General features: G+C 36.0%; 1 protein-coding gene across 16 annotated transcripts in view; it reads left to right on the forward strand.

The window, feature by feature from the left end:
- Nucleotides 1-20,865, forward strand: part of PICALM (phosphatidylinositol binding clathrin assembly protein) — a 113,967-nt gene that overhangs the window by 46,554 nt on the left and 46,548 nt on the right. For 15 of the 16 annotated variants that reach the window (XM_010356013.2, XM_010356019.2, XM_010356007.2 and 12 more), the window contains exons 4-8: nucleotides 1,387-1,489; nucleotides 9,883-9,976; nucleotides 12,202-12,313; nucleotides 13,456-13,562; nucleotides 16,815-16,856. In XM_010356013.2, coding sequence (XP_010354315.1) covers nucleotides 1,387-1,489; nucleotides 9,883-9,976; nucleotides 12,202-12,313; nucleotides 13,456-13,562; nucleotides 16,815-16,856 — 458 coding nt within the window. The remainder of the gene's footprint in view (nucleotides 1-1,386; nucleotides 1,490-9,882; nucleotides 9,977-12,201; nucleotides 12,314-13,455; nucleotides 13,563-16,814; nucleotides 16,857-20,865) is intronic. The other variant, XM_030918367.1, reaches the window with a different exon arrangement.

Here is a 20,865-nt window from a genome sequence, read left to right on the forward strand (position 1 = left end):
TAAACAGAAGCCAGATATATATTATAGATAAAAATGGAGTGTCTGTATTTTCAGGGGCATGGAAGAAACTGCCTGCTCATCCTTTAATTTTCACTTCCTCCCTCAGTCAGTTCATTTTAACTTTAAAAGTGTATGAAAAGCAAGATGCAGAGCACTGCTCTAGGCACAGTTTATGCATATATCCAAGTAGGTTTTTTGTGTTGTATTAGCAACTGATTTCTCATTTTCTTAAGATGGAAATTAAGCAATTCTAGTGATAAGGTTTTAATAATTTCACTCTTTTTATGTAGAGGAGAGGTTGAGCCTTGAAGGATGAGAGGTTCTTTACCCTCTTAGGATGGGATATAGTAGATAGAACCATATGAATTGAAGAGCTGAGGAATGTGAGCATGTAACACCTGACCTGTACAGTAGTAGGTATGAAGTCATATGAGAGCAGTATTTTTTTTTCTATTTTGTTCACTGATTTTTCTCCACTGGTACTTAGTAGGCACTCAATAAATATTTTGCTAAATAAATGAACTGGTGATGTTGAAATCCAGTTAGTTTACATTTTGGGTGGTTTTGGTATTGTCTTTTAAAAGTAGCAAAGATCAAGTAATTTAATTTGTTAGGTGAATATGAGTTAAAATGGGTTCAGTTTGCAATGAGGAGCAAAAATTTATAGACTTCCTTGAGCCAGGCAATAATTAAACACAGAGTTTTTGGTGTTTTTTAAAAATAATACTGATTAGATTTTATGTTGCTGAAGTTTTCAAATCAAGGACATGATGAAACAGTCTTAAAATGATTTATGTATTCATTTAGAAATTTCATTGAAAACATATAAATTGTTTTTGTTACACCCTAAACTTGCATATTGCCATTTGTTATATTAGACAGTAATTTTTTACACTTTTTATAAGGTTGGCACATATAAGTTATGGTTCTAAATACAGCTAAAGATTTTAGGAATATAAAAATTATATGAAGTTGCTTGATGTTTTGAGGAATGGGATTGTGGTTCCATAGGATGTTAAATTTGAGTTGTGAGATTATCAAGTTGTATAAAAGGACATGTTTTTCTAATTCCTGATGAATAAAGAATAGGAATATTGAAAGAAAGAAAAAAACTTCTTATTTTGGTGAAGGTCTAAGGAAGAGTTTTTTTAAAAGCTACATAGGACTTATCTGATTTAAATATGAAACCTTAAGAGAATTTAATGGTAATGTTATTAATAAGTTACTTAATTTACATCACTAAATTGAATTGGGATACCAAGACATTATAGCCATTGAATACAATGAGTTGTTTTTCGAGGAATATTGGGATTTTTAGTCATTTATAAAAACTTGTTTCTTTTTTTTCTTTTTCTTTCTTTTTTTTTTTTTTTTTTTTTTTTACAGGATATGACATGTCTACATTTATTAGGCGGTATAGTAGATATTTAAATGAAAAAGCAGTTTCATACAGACAAGTTGCATTTGATTTCACAAAAGTGAAGAGAGGGTGAGTTAAGCTTTTTTTGGCATCTAATTGATTTGAATTTTTAAAAATGTAAAACATAGGAGTACTAGATTATGAATTACAAAATTTAAGCCAGTTTTAAAAGATGAACCTCATTTTTCTTTGATGAGGTATATCAAGTACTTTTTGTGGTAGGATTTGTTTTTAAGTTATTTTTGTAGCACCTTTATTGAGATATAATTCACATAACAAAAGTTATCCTTTTAAAGTGTGTAATTCATTGGTTTTTAGTGTATTTACAAAGTTGTCCAACATCACCACTAATTTCAGAACATTTTTATCACCTCTAAAAAGAAACTCTGTGCCTATTAGCATTTGTTTCCTATTCCCTCTTCCCCTAGATCCTGGCAACCATGATCCTACTTTCTGTGTCTCTGGGCTTGCTTATTCTGCACATTTCATATAAATGAAATTATACAATATGTGGCCTTTGTGTAGCATAATATATCCAAGTTATAGCATCCATGTTATATCAAATATCAGTGTTTTATTCCTTTTTCTAACCAGATCATAGTTTACTTTATGGACATATACTGCATTTTATCTGTTCATCAGCTGATGGCCACTTGAATAGTTTCTACTTTTGACTATTAGGAATAATGGTGCTGTGAACATTAGATCTTATGTGGATTATCTTTTTAATTCTCTTCAGTATATACCTAGAACTGGAATTGCTGTGTCATATGGTAACTCTTATGTTTGCCATTTTGAGGAACTGCCAAATTATTTTTCAAAGCAGTTGAATCATTTTACATTCCCATCAGTAATGTATGGCATTTTCAGTTTCTCCCTTTCTTGCCATACTTATTTTCTGTTTTTGTTTTTTTTTTTTTTAATTGTAGCCATCCTAGTGGGTGTGAAATAGTGTCTTGTGATTTTTAGTTGTCATTTCCCTGATGGCTAATGATATTGAGCATTTTTTTTTTTTGTACTGTTGACCATTTGTATATTGTCTTTTGAAAAAATGCCTCTTCAAACCCTTTTCCCTGTTTTTATTTTTTATTTTCACTTTTTGAGACAGTGGTACAATCCCAGCTCACTGCGTGCCGACCTCCTGTGCTTAAGCATTTTTTCCCTGCAGCTTGCTGAGTAGCTGGGAACACAGGCATACAACACTAAGCTCAGTTAATTTTTTAAAAAATTTTCATACAAACGAGGTCTTACTATGTTGCCTAGGCTGGTCTTGAACTCCTGGGCTCAAGCAGTCTTCCCATTTCGGCCTCCCACAGTGTTGGGATTATAGGCAAGAGCTACTGACCTGGCCTTTTGCCCATTTTTAAATTGGGTTACTTGCCTTTTTATTGTTGCAAGAATTTTAAAAAATATATTCTGGACACCAGTTTCTTATCACATAAATAATTTGCAAATATTTTTCTCCCGTGGCTTGTCTTTTCAGTTTCTTGTTGGTGTTTTTTGAAGAACAAACATTTTTAACTGATTAATTAAGTGTATCCATTTTTTTCCTTTGGTTGCTTCTACTTTTGTCATCGTATCTAAGAAATCATTGTTTAATCCAAGGTCACAAAGATGTACTCCTTTTTATTCTAAGAATCTTGTATTTTTTGACCTTATAGTTAGGGTTTTTATCTCTTTGAAATTAACTTTTGTATATGGTGTAGGAGATGAGTCCAAATTTATTCTTTTGTATGTGGATATATAGTTATCCCAGCACCATTTTGTGAAATTACTCTTCTTTCCCCATTGGGTAGTCTTATCACCTTGTTGAAGATGACCATAAATGTAAAGGTTTATTTCTGGACTTGCAGCACTGTTCTGTTGATCTTATGTGTATCTTCATGCCAGTACCACACTGTCTTGATTACTGTTGCTTTGCAGTGTGTTTGAAAATGAGAACGTGTGAGTCTTCCAACTCTGTTCTTTTTTTTCCCCAACATTGTTTTGGCTGTTTTGGGCCCCTTGCATTCCCATGTGAATTTCAGGATCAGCTTGTTGATTTTTGCAGAAAAGATAGCTGGGATTTTTGTGGGGGATTGCATTGAATCTGTTGATCAGCTTGGGGAGTATTATCTTCTTAATGATTAAATTTCTAGTCCATGAACAAGAGAAGTCTTTCTGTTTATTTGGATCTCTTCTCATTTCTTTCAGTGCTGCTTTGTATTTAAGCTTTCTTTTAATCTCAAATGCAGAAGATGTATTTAATTTTTGCTGCACCCTAATTAACAATCATCTTAGCACATGATCCAGTCACATGAATGATGTAGTCAGTGCTTCTATAACTGATAACACCTGATACGCAGATTTTTTCCTAGGATATAGGATGAGGGCTGAGGAGAAAGCCACTGAAGACATTCTTAGCAGCAGTGATGACCCTTGTAGCTATGAAGTCCTGTTTTGAAGGGAATCTGTCATGTACAGAAATAGCCTGGTGAATGCCTTCCTGAGCCACTCTGCTGCTCAGTGATCCCTAAGGTCTAAGCAATTGATGTATTCCTTTAGATTGTTCTATTGAAATTTTAAATTAATGGACTGAAGTGAAAAATTTAGCTAAAATATAGAGTTAACCTCTTAGTTATGCAAGAAAATTTAAAGCTGAATTTAAATGTTCTATGTTGCCATTCCAAATTCATCAGGAGGCAATTATTTTGGAATATACCTAGAGTAAATTCTACAGATTTTATTACATATATTTAAGCACTTTGTAGAAGATTATGTTGGAGAACTTTTTTAGAAGTCTGATTTTTAACCTCTGTATTCTGTCCAATAATATTTCACTGTAAAGTGACTTCAGTAAAGTTGATCTTCAGTGTATTTACTGATTTCAGAATAATAGATTTTTAAAATGGTAGCTTTTTTTTTTTTTTTTTTTTTTTTTTGAGACGGAGCCTCGCTCTGTCGCCCAGGCTGGAGTGCAGTGGCTGGATCTCGGCTTACTGCAAACTCCGCCTCCCGGGTTCACGCCATTCTCCTGCCTCAGCCTCCCGAGTAGCTGGGACTACAGGTGCCCGCCACCTCGTCCGGCTAGTTTTTTGTATTTTTTAGTAGAGACGGGGTTTCACTGTGATAGCCAGGATAGTCTCGATCTGCTGACCTCGTGATCCGCCCGTCTCGGCCTCCCAAAGTGCTGGGATTACAGGCTTGAGCCACCGCGCCCGGCCTAAAATGGTAACTTTTTTTCTAATGTGAAGGGCCAGTCTTGAGAATAGTTGATGAATTTTTTTATTTAATAGAGCAGTCTTTTTTAATTGGATGAAAATAGCCCTTGATCAAGTATAGTAAAATTAGTATTGACTTAGTTGAATCAAGGAGGAGCCATAATTGAGTGGGGACCAAGAAGAAGCGCAAAAGTGGCATTATACACACACACATACACATATCAGACTGTGTAAATACAAAAGAAAAAAATTAAGACTATCAGGTATAAATTGAGGACATGACAGCAGTTGAAATGTATTATATCATGGCAAAAACCTCAGTAGGCTACACCTTTTGGAGAGGACTCTCATTATAACTAGTGAAGTTTGATTTATTAAGATAATTTTTTATATTTACAAAAGTAATAAACTTAAAAAAAATTAAGAGTACCATCCTAATTCATAGAAAATGTTAACATTGTAGTGTGTCTAATCTTTTCTGTGGGTGTAAATAAAAATATGTATATAAAGGCACATAGGAAATTACATAAAAATTGGATCAGATTCTTTGAAGGCTGCTTTTCTTTCCTCCTGTGTATTTTGGACATTTTCAACGTCTGTACACATAGATCCATCTCATTCTTTTTTTTTAAGATAGAGTCTGGCTCTGTCACCCAGGCTGGGATGCAGTGGTGTGCTCTTGCTCACTGCAACCTTCACCTCCCGGGTTCAAGCGATTCTCCTGTGTCAGCCTCCCAAGTAGCTGGGACTACAGGTGCCCGCCACCATGCCCAGCTAATTTTTGTATTTTTAGTAGAGATGGGGTTTTGACATGTTGGCCATGCTGGTCTTGAACTGACCACAAGTGATCTGCCTGTCTCGGCCTCCCAAAGTGCTGAGATTACAGGCATGAGCCACCTCGTCCGGCCTCAGTCCATCTCATTCTTATGAATGGCTGTAGAATTATGTTGCAAGTGTACATCTGATTTATTCCCATTTTTTTAAATCTTACAAAAGCAATGGATTGACCATCCTTTTATTTATGGTTGCATTAAGAGAGTTTTTCTGTAGAATAAATTATTTAAATTGGTGGGTCATTGATAAATATATATACATTTAACATTTTAATAGAAAACACCAAATTATGCTTTATAAAAGTTATACCAAATTATTGGCTTAGTTATTCTGTATTCTTCCATCATGAAAAATGCATCTCATGTGTTCATTTTATATTAGCTGATTGAATAAATGGTGATATTGAGCACACTCCCCCTTCCTTTTGAATGCCATACTTGTTTTATTAATTGTCTTTTGATGTCCATTGACATCGTCTCTATTGGGTTTTTCATTCTTTTCCATTGTGTTGAATAGTGGTAAGAACTCACAAGCTTTTTTAGTCAGATGAATCTAGGTTTGAATTCTAGCTTCATACCAATTAGATGAGGGACTTCAATGAGATACTTCAGCTGGTTTACTGACTTTTAAAAAATAATGTTACTTTGAAATAATTTCACTTCCAGAAATGTAGGAAGAATATTAGAGAACTTCTGTATACTTTACTCAGAACCACCAGTTTTTAACATTTTGCCAAATCTGCATTTCTCTTTCTGTGTATATTCACACAGGCACGCACACACATTTTTTTTCTGAACCATTTGAGAGTGGGTTACATACCTGTTGCCTTTTATAGTTTATATCTTTTAATACTTTGGTGAATATTTTCTAAGAACAAGGATATTTTGTTACATATCTATCAGCTTGCTAAACTTCTTTCACATGGTGGCACACAAACTGATAACTATTTATACAAGAGACTACTTGAGGCTAAAGGGTTAAAAAGGATCAACATCTTGGCACACTTATAACCCTTTCTACCGTGCTAGTATGCTGTGGCAAAACTGGGAAGGCCTTATTTAAGCTCTGAGTTATTTCATCTGTAAAATTATGATGTTAATTAGTACTTTCCTGTTAGGATTGTTGTGAGAATTAAATGGGATATTGTATGTAATGGTTAACACATAACAAACACTCAACAAATGAACTTTTTGTGTATTAGGAAAATGTTAAAGGTTATGAGTATTTTTTCCCTGTTTTTTTAACATTGTTAAAAACTTTACAGTCTTAGGTGATCAAAATCGTTACCTTCATTTTTATGTTTTTTATCTTTCAAGCAAGCTCAGTGAGCTAAAATGATTAATTATTATGTTTTCATCAGATATATTTATGGATTCAGTGTTTTATATTTTAATCTTGGATTCATTTGGAGTCTACCATGGTAGGAAAAACATGAGGTAAAAGCCAACTTGTTTTTTTTTGAGACAGTTTTGCTCTGTCACCCAGGCTGGAGTGCAGTGGCATGATCTCTGTTCAGTGCATCCTCCACCTTCCCGATTCAAGCAATTCTCCCACCTCAGCCTCCCGAGTATCTGGGACTACAGGCACATGCCACCGTGCCCGGCCACTTTTTGTATTTTTTAGTAGAGATGGGGTTTCACCATATTGGCCGGGCTGGTCTCAAAATCCTGACCTCGTGATCTGCCTGCCTCAGCCTCCCAAAGTGCTGGGATTACAAGCATGAGCCAATGCGCCCAGCCTTAGCCGGAGTGCAGTGGCCAGATCTCAGCTCACTGCAAGCTCCGCCTCCCGGGTTTACGCCATTCTCCTGCCTCAGCCTCCGGAGTAGCTGGGACTACAGGCGCCCGCCACCTTGCCCGGCTAGTGTTTTGTATTTTTAGTAGAGACGGGGTTTTACCGTGTTAGCCAGGATGGTCTCGAGCTGCTGACCTCGTGATCCGCCCGTCTCGGCCTCCCAAAGTGCTGGGATTACAGGCTTGAGCCACCGCGCCCAGCCTAGCCACCTATTTTTAAATAGAAATATAGTTTGGGTGGCAAGAAGACCAGACAATTGCTTTTTGTTATTTTCTGTTCTAGAATGAAGTATTTTGGGAGTTAAGAGCTGAGAGCTGATGTGTTTCATGTAAGGAGACAAGGAAAGAGAAGAAGAGAACTTGAAGATGCTTAGGAGAGGATTTTATTAGAGAAGGCTAAGAGGATTGCTGGCAATGTTGAGTATTCATTTGAGGTTGATGATCATGAGTTTATAGTTTTGCCAGTTTGCCCAGTTGTGCCCCCCCCCCCTTTTTTTTTTTTTTTTTTTTTTCTTTGAGACGGAGTCTCGCTCTGTGGCCCGGGCTGGAGTGCAGTGGCCGGATCTCAGCTCACTGCAAGCTCCGCCTCCCGGGTTCACGCCATTCTCCTGCCTCAGCCTCCCGAGTAGCTGGGACTACAGGTGCCCGCCACCTCGTCCGGCTAGTTTTTTGTATTTTTTAGTAGAGACGGGGTTTCACCGTGTTAGCCCAGATGGTCTCAATCTCCTGACCTCGTGATCCGCCCGTCTCGGCCTCCCAAAGTGCTGGGATTACAGGCTTGAGCCACCGCGCCCGGCCGTGCCATTTTCTTTACCAGCACTCAGCTATATGTGTTCAGGCATGGATTAGTTAGGTATTTGCTCAGCCAGGATTGTTAATTAGCCAGGTGACTGACATGCAGGGAAGAAAAGAGGTGCAAGAAAGTTAAAGGTATTTGTAAGGGAGTGAATATAACAATGATCTGTGGAATTCTAAGCTAGGTGAAGAAAGTAAAAATGAGAAAGGATCAGTGTGGGTAGTGGTGGAGTTGAAACATTGAAGTTTCTGATGAGGTCAAGTAGTTTTTACCACAGGGATATGTGACCAAAGCAGCTGAAAGGTTAACAGGTAATTGTCACAGAATAAGGTGTCTGAATTTTACCTTTTTGTTTTTTTCGTTCAGGGGTGGGGCTAGGATGCTGTGGTTTCTGGGGGCAGTAAGGTTAGAATCAGGGATTTTGACATCAAGATGTTGGATTGGTTGTCCATATAGATGTTGAAGCTAATGAAGACAAGAAAGACTGAGCCAATGTTCAAATCTTCTGTGATGGAGAAGTAACCGGAGGTAAAAAAGTGACTTCAGTAAGAAGAGTTGCGAAAGAAGGGATGGTGTCCTCATCCCAAGCTCCAGCAGCTGGTTCCAGCCAATGCTGTTTAGCACTTGAGAGGAAACAGGCATCAATAAGTTAACACATTGGGGAGAATTAGGCCGAAGCTGATCAGTAGGTGACTACTTAAGGTAGTCCAGTATTTGTTTATTAAACTTTGTTGTGTCCTGCAAAGCACAATTGTTGCTTTTTATAGCTTAATTGTTTTTTGGCATCTGAGGTCATAGTTCATGGTTTATCATAGGGTAGAACAGCCATTTATAAGTATAGATCATTTGTAAATTAGGGGAACCTGACATATTTTTTGGAAATGCCTTGTTACTCAGCCAAACAGTTATGCCATTATTTCACAGTCTAGTACACCTGGGTTTCCATAATGACGCTACCTCTGATTAGTTCTGTGATCTTAGACAAGTCATATACCCTCGCTGAACCTAAAATTTCATCAACCGTAAAATGGAACAAGAATATCAGTAGAATTTTTACGAGGATTTGAAAATGATAGGGCAATCTCTTGAGTAATACTAAATGTGATATACAATAAGCTCTTAATATTAGTTGTGTACATTAGCCCTAGTACCTTTCATGTAGTGGTTTTTAAATCTGTTTTGGTGCCGCTAATATTTCTGTATCTTTAGAAATATCTGTTTGGAAATATTTAACAGACTATTTTATTAAAGACTGTCCACTGAAAGTATCTCTTGTGTAATAGCCAGATTAGAATGATTTGGTAAAATTGTTCTTTATTTTGTAGTAAAGTGGTTTTAGTTATCATTTCTGAATTAAAAGCCATTGCTGTTGGGTTATGAATAAAATACCGTAAATAAAACAGTGCTCTTAGACTTTGTCAGCTCCTGGCCTATAGAGTGTTTAACTGTTTAGTGACTTCAGGCAAATGATTATTTTATTTGTAATTTAAAAAAAAATGGTAAAACTGCTCTTTACACACCAATGTTTGTGAGGATCAGATCATTTCCTCATGTGAAAAGTGTGCTATACACCTTGCTGTTTAATGTAAACTTTTGTTTTTATGGTTCATACTTTATGTTCTTTTTTAGTTCTAAATGAGTACCTTGACATTTGACATATTGTGTTGCCTGTTTTTGTTTTTTCTGTATGATCTCTGCTTTAGTTTTCATAATGACTTAAAAATATGTGACATTTAATAGCAACTTGGTTCTCTGTTTTAGTAGAGAACCGGAGGAGTTTGAAATGTAGATTTAATTGCAGATTCATTTGTTTATTTCTCTTTTATTTTTCCGTAACAGGGCTGATGGAGTTATGAGAACAATGAACACAGAAAAACTCCTTAAAACTGTACCAATTATTCAGAATCAAATGGATGCACTTCTTGATTTTAATGTAAGTTGATTTATGCTTTTGTAATTTAAGATTTTAAAAAATTAAGTCATTATAATTAATGAGAATTTTTAACCTCAAGTTTTCACAGACTCTAGTTTTTCTCACTGATATCCTATATGGCTAAGGATTTTCTATAAAATAGTCTCAAGTCAGATTACTTTTTGATTTTTATGACTCTTTTGGATTTCTTTAGTGCTTCTCTGGCTTTAGAATTTTAAGATATACAAGCTAAAGTGGTGAAAGGGTTGATCTGAAAATATATTTTCTTTTAATAATGACTTTTAGATTTTAAAAATGTACAGGGGTATTTTTTAAATGAATAGCCAACTTAATATTTTGTTTTTGTCTATTTAATGGGACTCAAAGCGTGACAGTTATTCAGAAAAAATTTAAATAGCACTTATAATAGCCTGTTCTGTAGCTATTGCCCAAGGGCATTGTGTTCCCTGGAATTTTTATTTTAATGACCATGACTTCATCCAAGCTGCCAGCTTCGTCATTTATTGATAATATGTTAGAAGTTAGCATTTTCAACTCTGTTCTGTTTCTTTGGCATCTATCTTACAATGTTTTGTTTATTATTTATCTGACATTTTGTTTTAGAGATTGTGAATGCGAGTTAGTGAATGGAACTGTGACAGTTTCATGCTGAAATACATTTTTCCTTTAAATTGTTTAATTGCTAGTTTTTAAGCTTCTTCAGGACAGGAACTAGGTCTCTTTTGTTCTCTGTTGTACCCCCATTGCCTATTAACGTGGCACATAGTAAGTGTTGAGTGAACATTCAATAAATCTTACAGGTATTTCATAGACTAGAACAGAGATTATCCAACTATAGCTCACTGCCTATTTTTGTATGTTTTATAAGTGGTTGAAAATAATTAAATGATATTTTGTAACAGGTGGAAATTATATGAAATTCCAGCTTCAGTGTCCTCAATAGTATTATTGGAACACAGCCAGCCTCACTGGTACATAATATCTATGGCTGTTTCATGTCACAACAGCAGAGTTGAAAAGTTGTGACAGACTGTGTGGCCCACAGTCTGAAATATTTACCATCTGACCCTTTACAAAAAAAAGTTTGCTGACCCCTGCTCTAGAAGGCATGGGGTTTTGATGCAGTTATTCAACATTATTTTGGTTTATATAGAAGCTCATGGTCCAACCATGCATATTTTTCTTAATATATTGTATTTGTATAAAATTTCTTATTCTTTTCAATGTCTATATTGTACTTTGTTATATATAACAATTTATCTGATCCTCCTGTTGATAGATGTTTAGTTTTTCTGTTTTTTTAACTTAAACGGTGCTGCACTCAATTCTCTCTCCTCTCTCTGTCTCTTGTCTCTGTGTGTGTGTGTGTGTGTGTGTGTGTGTGTGTGTGTGTGTCCATTTGTAAACCTATTTCAATAGGGTTAACACCCAGAAAAAGAATTTGGTGGTTCAAATAATATAAGCATTTACATTTTTAATAAATATTGCTTCTATTGCAAAAGGGTGAGCCACTACTCACCAGGTGTCTGTTTTTGCTTTTTCATCTTTTTTTTGTTGTTTTCTTGAGACAGCGTTTTTCTCTGTCACTCAGACTGGAGTGCAGTGGCATGATCATAGCTCATTGCAGCCTCCAACTCCTGGGCTCAAGCAATCCTGCCACCTCAGCCTCCTGAGTAGCTGAGACTACAGGGGTACACCACCATGTTCAGCTACTTTTTCTTGGTTTTAGTTTTTTGTAGAGAGGAGGTCTTGCTATGTTGCCCAGGCTGGTCTCATTTTAAACTGCCAGGCTCAAGCAATCCTCCTGCCTTGGCCTTATGACGTGCTGCGACCACAGGCATGAGCTACCGTGTTCTTTTTTTTTTCATTCTTATGGGCACTGAGTAATATAGTCTGATGTTCAGGAAAGGATATTTTAGTAATTTTATTTGATTATTATATTTTAATTCACCTGATAAGTGAAGTTGTATTTCTTTTCATATGTTATTGTCCATATGTATTTTTTATATTATAAATTGCTTTCATTTACTTTATTTATTATTAGGATTCTCCCTATATAATCCTATATAATCTCCCTATATAATCCTCTATTTATTAGAGAAAATAAATGTCTTTTTCACTAACATGCCTAATGCTGGAATTTACTGTATTTTAATTTGAAGGAAGTCTTTTTGTGTCATTTAAAACCTAAGATTAGCTAATTTTATTTTCCAATTTTTCCCCAGGTTAATAGCAATGAACTTACAAATGGGGTAATAAATGCTGCCTTCATGCTCCTGTTCAAAGATGCCATTAGACTGTTTGCAGCATACAATGAAGGAATTATTAATTTGTTGGGTAAATACTGCTATAGCCTAGTAACATTTCTTATCTTGTGTCATATGGATAAATAATATTGACTGAGTCGTTACTTAAAGCTGTCTAAAAATTTATTATGATATATTCATTCATTGTAACAATTAATTAAATTAAAAGAGTTTTATACCTGATTATTTCTGCAAGTGATTACATACTTTTATACCCAGGATGTTCAGCAAGTTGAACTTTATTTTTTAGATATATCTATGTTTTTTCTACCCATTTTGTTAATTTTTAGAAATATAAAAGTGCCTTTAAAATTTAGCTGGGTTAAAATAGTAGTGAGTTTTAGGCTGAGGCAGGAGAATTGCTTGAACCCAGGAGGCAGAGGTTGCAGTGAGCCTAGATCTTCCCTGTGTACTCCAGCCTGGGCAACAAGAGCGAAACTCTGTTTAAAAAAAAAAAAAAAAAAGTAAGTTTTATGTTATATGTATTTTACCACAATAAAAAAAGATGGAAAAAAAATTTTTTTTGTCCCAGAAAAATATTATTTTCTCATAATCGACTCCATAATGAACTTTTAAAAAAATTTAAATCTGTTTTTTATAGTCTGAAGTAACATGGACTTATTCAGGGATGCTTTAATCTATAGGGATAGGGAAATTTGGCCTATTTTTTCACAAGTGAAAAATAAAGGTTTTTCTATAAAGCTTTAGAAGGCGTAGTCTTCCATACTATAATTAGTATAAATTAACCTCTTTACTCCTATGTATACATTAAACTTAAATGAACTTTCTGAGTGACATTTGGGCATAGTTAAGTTGTTATCTTAGATAATACACTATTAGTAAGAAGGTTGGAAATAGATGTTAGTGCTGTTTTAAACGGGGTCAAGTGTAATACGTGTTTACACAAATATATACTTAGGTAATTGTGAGGAAAAGTATTGTGGCACAGACTAGGAATATGAGTAGGGTCAAGTAATGTTTCTATTTTTTAATATAATAGCAGCTCTATTCTAATTTGCTTTAAATACCTAAGCTAGCTTAACACTGATATTTTTCTAGCAGAGTGTGTATGCTTCTTTAGAGACCTATTTGGAGCTATTACCTACTCTTGTTTCCTTTTTTGGGTGTTATATTTTGATGTGAACAAAAGAATTTTTACATTTATTTTGTCAGAAAAATATTTTGATATGAAAAAGAACCAATGCAAAGAAGGTCTTGACATCTATAAGAAGTTCCTAACTAGGATGACAAGAATCTCAGAGTTCCTCAAAGTTGCAGAGGTAAACTGTCTTTAAGTGACTGTCTCCTAACTTGCCTTTTTGTCTGTAAGTATGGATTTTGAAGTCATCACTTACTATCCAAATAAAATAAATGTCTTAAATTTAGTATTCAGTGATACTATTATGCTGTATTGAATTCTGTGCCAAGATATGAATATGATAAAATAGTGAATAAAATATATGCTGTATATTTTATTCAGTAGCGAGTATTGAAAAGTTACCTGTTTTTAAATTGTTTACTTCTCTATAAAATTGAGTAGGTGACATACAGTAATGCCAGAGATTTTTATAGTTGGAATTAATCATATATTTGAGAATGTTTATTGTTAAATGTGGTAGAGAATATCCAGTATCAGTGCAGGTTTCTTTTCAGTGAGACAGCTGGAGCCACATAGTTCAAAATGTTTTCGTCGGCCAGGCACTGTGGTTCAGACCTGTAATCCCAGCGTTTTGGGAAACTGAGGTGAGTGGATCACCTGAGGTCAGGTGTTCAAGACTGGCCAACAGGGCAAAACCCCGTCTATACTAAAGATACAAATATTAGCCAAGCGTGGTGACGGGCACCTATAATCCCAGCTACTCAGGAGGCTGAGACAGGAGAATCACTTGAGCCTGGGAAGCGGAGGTTGCAGTGAGCCGAGATTGCACCACTGCACGCCAGGCTGGGCGACAGAGCAAGAGTCTGTAAAAAAAAAAAAAAAAAAAAAAGCTTTTGTTCCCTGACAGAAATGAATTTTGTGTATTTATTATCCTTGATTGTGAAAACCATGAATGTAGGTAATAGGATAATCTAATTTTGCGGCTCTGCTTAAAAATAATTTTCTGAAATTGTGACAGAAGGCAAGTGTGGTAATACTTGCAGGCATTATCTTGCTACTACAGAGGCGTTCTTAAGGGTTTTTTTGTTTGTTTGTTCTCCCATTCTCCAGCCTCTACCCATCTCCACCAAAGATTTCTTCCTAGGATAATTTGCTCAATTATGTCAAAGTAGTTACTTTGGAATTAGCAAGTTAGTGATTCTAGGCTTTATTACTGTGGTGATATATGATTCTATATTAGAAGCAGTCGGACAGAACAGGATGATCAGACAATAGGTTTATTATTAATCTGCCGTTTTATGAAGCCTACTGAAATTTATTTTGAATTTAAAAATGTTTCAAGGAGAAAGATCCTTTCCATTTTTTAAGGGTCAGTCACATATTAAAACAGAAGAAGGTGGTGGTTATGCTGTGATTCTAGTAAATTCTTTAAATAAGTTTTAATTTGTTGACATTCCCTCTTGGCCTTTTATGTTCTTTGCATTTGGTAGTTGTAGTAAAAAGTTAAGTTTTTTTTGTTTTTTTTTTTAAGACAAAGTCTTGCTCTTGTCCCTAGGCTGGAGGGCAATGGTGCAATCTTGTCTCACTGCAACCTCAGCCTCCTGGGTTCGAGCGATTCCGCTGTCTCAGCCTCCCGAGTAGCTGGGATTACAGGTGCCTGCCACCACACCCAGCTAATTTTTGTATTTTTACTAGAGACAGGGTTTCACCATGTTGGCCAGGCTGGTCTTGAACTCCTGACCTCAGGTGATCTGCCCGCCTCGGCCTCCCAAAGTGCTGGGATTACAGGCATCAGCCACGGCGCCCGGCCCAAACTTAAGTTGTAAGCCCTCTTCTATACTCCAGATCTGCTGTTAAGTTATTCTTAGGTGGGATAGACTCTCTGCTATCTATAGTTTTTTTTTTTTTTTTTGAGACAGAGACTTGCTCTGTCACCCAGGCTGGAGTGCCATGGCGTGATCTCGTCTCACTCAACCTCTGCCTCCCAAGATTCTCCTGCCTCATCCTCCCGCATAGCTGGGATTACAGGTGCCCGTCACCACACCCAGCTGATTTTAGAGATGAGGTTTCACCATGTTGGCCAGGCTAGTCTCGAGCTCCTGACCTCAAGTGATCAACCCACTGTGACCTCCCAAAGTGCTCGGATTATAGGCATAAACCACCACACCCAGCCTGCTCCATATGATTTAAGAAAAATATGAAGAGTCCCTTGCCTTAAAATATTCTGTTAGGAGACTGTCTCTGGGCTTGCAGTTTAATTAGAATGCCTTAGTTCCTGGAAGAAGGCAAGAGTAACCTCTTGAAACATGTTTGAAGAGGACAAATATATCAGGCAGTGATTAGTAACATCTGAGTAATAATGAATTTATCAGGTTTTTTTTTTCTTCTTTTTGCTGAGACAGAGTCTCGCTCTGTTTCCCAGGCTGGAGTGCAGTGGCGTGATTGATCCCTGCTCACTGCACCCTCTACCTCCTGGGTTCAAACAATTCTCCTGCTTCAGCCTGCTGAGTAGCTGGAATTACAGGTGCCTGCCACCATACCTAACTAATTTTTGTATTTTTAGTAGAGATGGGGTTTCACTGTGTTAGCCAGGATGGTGTCGATCTCCTGACCTCGTGATCCGCCCACCTTGGCCTCCCCACATCCTGGGATTACAGGTGTGAGCCACCGTGTATCTGGCCTTTATCAGATTTTCTACTGACATCATTCTGAGACCAACCCCTCAGAGGTCACAAAAGGAAGGGAGACTGATTAGAAAATGAAACACAGCCATGGGACAGAAAACAGTTTTCTAATTTGGATGCTAGAATACACGGGAAACATTTCTCTTTTTTTGCTAGAAATTGCCTATGGCCTGAGCATCATGAAAGTGTATTGGAATTGCTTTGTGAAGACAGTTATATCCTGATTAGATATCACTTGACATTTTTGTAAACCTGGGCTACCTGATGGAACATGAGTTTTTAAAGTGTTATCTATGGTGATTTCTAGGGAAAACATGTTTTATGGAGAAAGACAAAGTCGATGTCTTCAGGTTTGTTTCTTAAATTTTTTTTTTGTTTTCCATCAGATAGCTTGTTCATGGTCAGGCTTTCTCATTCTTAACATATTTGTCATATTACACATAAAAGAGAGGGGAGTTTTCAGATTGTGACAAGGTAGCTTATATATAGGTATTCAGAAGACATAGGGATGGTAACTTAGATTTGTTGACTTTCCAACTCTAGTTTCCCTACTGTTAACAACTTTTAGGGCCACCAAATAATATCTAAGCCATTGGAAATGTTGAGTATTTTTGGAGATTAAATATTTTCCTGATTCTTAAGAAGTCTGTTTAAAATATTACTGGTATTAGCCGTGATGTCATTTTTCCAAATTTTATTTATAAAATATTTTTATTGTAATTTATTAAATACAATGCTTCCTCTTACAGCAAGTTGGAATTGACAGAGGTGATATACCAGACCTTTCACAGGTAAGTATATTGTTAAAATATCAATCAACTATCTGTTGTGTATGAGCTGTGAAGAGTATTAAGATAAGTAACATGTAGCCCCCACTGTCAAAGGGATCAGTGCAGGTTTTGACCAATTTTAACATTTTGATGTATTCCTAAAGATTGTTCTAACATTATGACCACATAAAACGATCTGCTTGCCACTTACATTTGTGGCCTACCTACTGTCATACCATTTATTTAATCTCTTCAATCACTGTTTCTTTCCCATCATCATTTAAAAAAGGGAAAAAAAAAACTTTTTGGAACCTGAATTTAGAAAATGATATTTAGAAAAACAATTTTCACTATACTGCTGGTAGAGAATTATACAGTATTTATTTTTCCTGTTTTAAACTTCCACTTTGACTGTTTGACTCAGTTGGGAGAATTAAATAGGGATAAACCTCAAAACATAATACTAGATTAAGAGAGTAGGGTTTGGGATATGTCCAAATTTCAGTCTCGGCTGTGCCATTAGCTGGCCCTGTGACTTTGGGGAAGTTACTTTCTATGCTTTAGTTTCATCATCTGTAAAATGAAGATACTACAGTACCTACCTCATACAGTAAGTAGTTCAGGGGATTAAATAAGTTAATGCCAAAAAAAAAAATTTAAAGCATTAAGCACACTCAACTAATGTTGGCTGTTTTAATATTGTCTTTATCATCATCGTCTTCAAAAAGTTTCTAGGAAACAAACTTCATACCTGCTGGTTGTTGTGGCTTATTCTGTTTTCTTTACTGAGTATCAAGAATGAAAGTACCTGGCATAAACTATCCTTGTAACATTTCCGTCAACTCTCTCAACTGTTGACATCTGTTTTACCTTGTTTTGAATTGTTCCAGGACATTTTTTTAATGTTTCTTTTTGACATAGAGTTTTGCTCTTGTTGCCTAGGCTGGAGCGGCAGTGGCGTGATCTCAGCTCACTGCAACCTCCACTTCCTGGGTTCAAGCGATTCTCCCACCTCAGCCTCCTAAGTAACTGGGATTACAGTCTTAAGCCACCATGCCCAGCTAATTGTTGTATTTTTAGTAGAGTTGGAGTTTTGCCATGTTAGCCAGGCTGGCCTCAAACTCCTGACCTCAGGTGATCCGCCCGCCTAGGCTTCCCAAAGTGTTGGGATTACAGGCTTCAGCCACCACGTCCGGCCTCCAGGACATCTTTTAAACGCCTTGTTAACAGTTATTACTGAGTTTCTCTGTACTCACTTGTTCAGATTCTTCCCTCTAATGTCAAGGCTAAGAGTATGCAATAAATCTAGTCGTGGGTTATATGTAAGTAAAGAATCCCGTATATGTCCACTTGAAATAAATTGGCTTTATTAAGAGCAAGCACATTATTCTGGGTTGAACATGAGATAAGTCATTGCTTGAATAACATAGTATAAAATGATTTCGCAACTTTAGATTCCCCTGTTACCCACCCCATTTGTTATGCTTCCCTTATGTTTTATTTAAAATTCATTGTCCTCAGGATAGATGTAGAAGTTACAGGCCGTCGTCATGTGTCTGTGTATGTTAATATTCACCCTATTGTAATTAGAATAGGGTTCTTTAACCTCTGTTCCTCTTTTCCTCTGTATTGAAGATCTCTGAGCAAAGGAAACTTGCCAGGCATTCTTTGGGTGATTCAGAAAGTTTTCAAAAGTGAATAAAACAAAGCTGTTTACACTTTAGGGAAGATGGTGGTAATGCAGAAGAGTGGAAATTTGAGATTATTTACTCTTTTTTTTTTGTTATTATATATTTTAAGGTGTAAAGCATCACATTTTCTTCACTCTTTTGGGTTTTGTTGGGGGAGAGGGAGAAAAGATAGGCTTTTGCTTTGTCACCCAGGCTGGAGCGCATTGACAAAATCATGGTTCATTACATCCTCAACCTCCCAGACTCAAGTAATCCTTAGCCTCAGCCTCCTTAGTAGCTGGTATCACAGGCATATGCCACCACACCCAACTAATTTTTTAATTTTTTTGTGGAGACAGGGTCCCCTTATATTCCACAGGCTGGTCTCAAACAACTGGGCTCAAGCAGTCGTTCCACCTCTACTTCCCAAAGTGTTGGGATTACAGGTGTGAGTCACTGTGTCCAGCCTCCTCACTGTTTGTCATGTGGATTTGACTTTCAAAGAATAGCCAGATATATTTAGAAGGGATTTTAGAAATGGTTTGTCTTACTTATCATAACTTGGTAATTTAATATTTTTATTTGTAAGCCACAGCTTAAACCCTTCAGAAAAAAGATGAACTACAGTTTCTATGACCAGAGTTTCAGTTTAGGATTTGGTACCACAGTAGTTAATTATGTAGTCTTTAAAGTCAGTGATACCTTCCGTATCTTGGCTTCTTTTGTGTATCAAATATGTGATCTTGGACAGATAACTTAATCTTCACTGTCTCAGGTAGTTTATCTGTAAAATGGATATACCAGTAGTGTCTGCTTCATAGATTCAGTGACTACTACAAGGTAGCTAGCGTAGTACCTGTTGTGTGAGGAGAGCTTTTTAAATGTTAACCACTATCATCAACATCCTCCTTATTTCTGAAAGCTCTAAAGACAGTGCTTTGCTTGCTGATTAGCAAACATTTTTGCTGGGGCTGTAGGAAGTGCATGTGTACTCTCATTTCAACAAAGAAGTTCATCTTCCAATGTAGTATTTGGTTTTAAATGGTTTTCTACTGTATCTCCCTTGGGCTAAGGTCCTGGTATATAGAGGAAATAGTGGATGAAAGAAGTTGTTAAAGTCATAAATGATAGAGAAATTAGTAGGTATTGCCCCTTTAACTATTTTTAGATCCTGTAATCCAGAAACTGTATTTCAAATCCTATAGAATATTTAGGGTAAGTAAACGCTACCGATGCATTTGCTTCACTTCTAGTGGGCAGTTCTTAGTCTGCACACTGAAGAGGTTTCCTTTTGAAAGCTTGCTTCTATTAGGTTGAGATTTGACCTATAGCCTGACTTTAAAATAGTCTTCTGTTAAAAAAAGGTAAATATTCATTTCAGTGCAGTTTGATAAACATTTGTGTAACCAACACATCATTCAAGATAGGAAAATTCTATTTCCCCAGTCCTTATGCCCCCTTCCAGTCACTTCTTACCCACCTCCACAATCACTGTTTTGTTTTCTAATAGCATAATTTTGTTGTTTGTTAAACTTAATATAAATGTAATCATACAAGTATTTACTTTTGCATTCTGGCTTTCTTTGCTCATCATATTGTTTGAGATCTGTCTATATGTTGTTGAATATACCATTAATTAATTCTTCTTTATTGCTGAATAATATTTACCATAATTTTGTCTATCCATTTTCCAAATGATGGACTTTTGGATTATTTGCAGTTTTTGACTGTTGTAAATAAAGCCACATTAAACATTAAGTCTTTTCTTACAGAGATAAGTTTTTATCCCTTTGGGGTAAATAGTTAGGAATGGAATTGGGTCATTAAGATAGGTATGTATTTAACTTTGTAAAAAACAGCCTAATCCATTTTCAAGGTGATAAACTCCCACTAGTGATATATGAGAGTTCCAGTTGTTCCATGTGCTCACCAACATTTGATATTGCTAATGTATTTAACTTTAGTCATTGTAGTAAGTGAAAAGATGTATCTCATTGTGATTTTCATTTTCATTTCCCTGATGCCAGTGTTCAGTGTCATTTATCAATAATTATTCCAGAGTCATGTTTGAACACATTCAGTTGCTCAGCAGTGCTTATTAAGTACCTTCTGCATGCTCAGTAGTGTGTCTAGCTTTTAGGAGTATGGTTTTACTTTAAAATTTAAGTACTTGCAAGATTTTAAAAAAATGTTTCATGTTTACATAGTTTTCTGTTCTTAACCTTTTTGGTAATGTTTCTTAATATTTCCAACTAGGTCATGTTTATATAATAACAGTAAGATTGTCATTCTCATTAAGTAGCTAAAACTCCACTGTTAATTAGTACATGAAGAACATACCTGTTTATTTTTGTTGCTCT

The sequence above is a fragment of the Rhinopithecus roxellana genome, chromosome 15, assembly GCF_007565055.1.
Source record: "Rhinopithecus roxellana isolate Shanxi Qingling chromosome 15, ASM756505v1, whole genome shotgun sequence".
NCBI lineage: Eukaryota > Metazoa > Chordata > Mammalia > Primates > Cercopithecidae > Rhinopithecus > Rhinopithecus roxellana.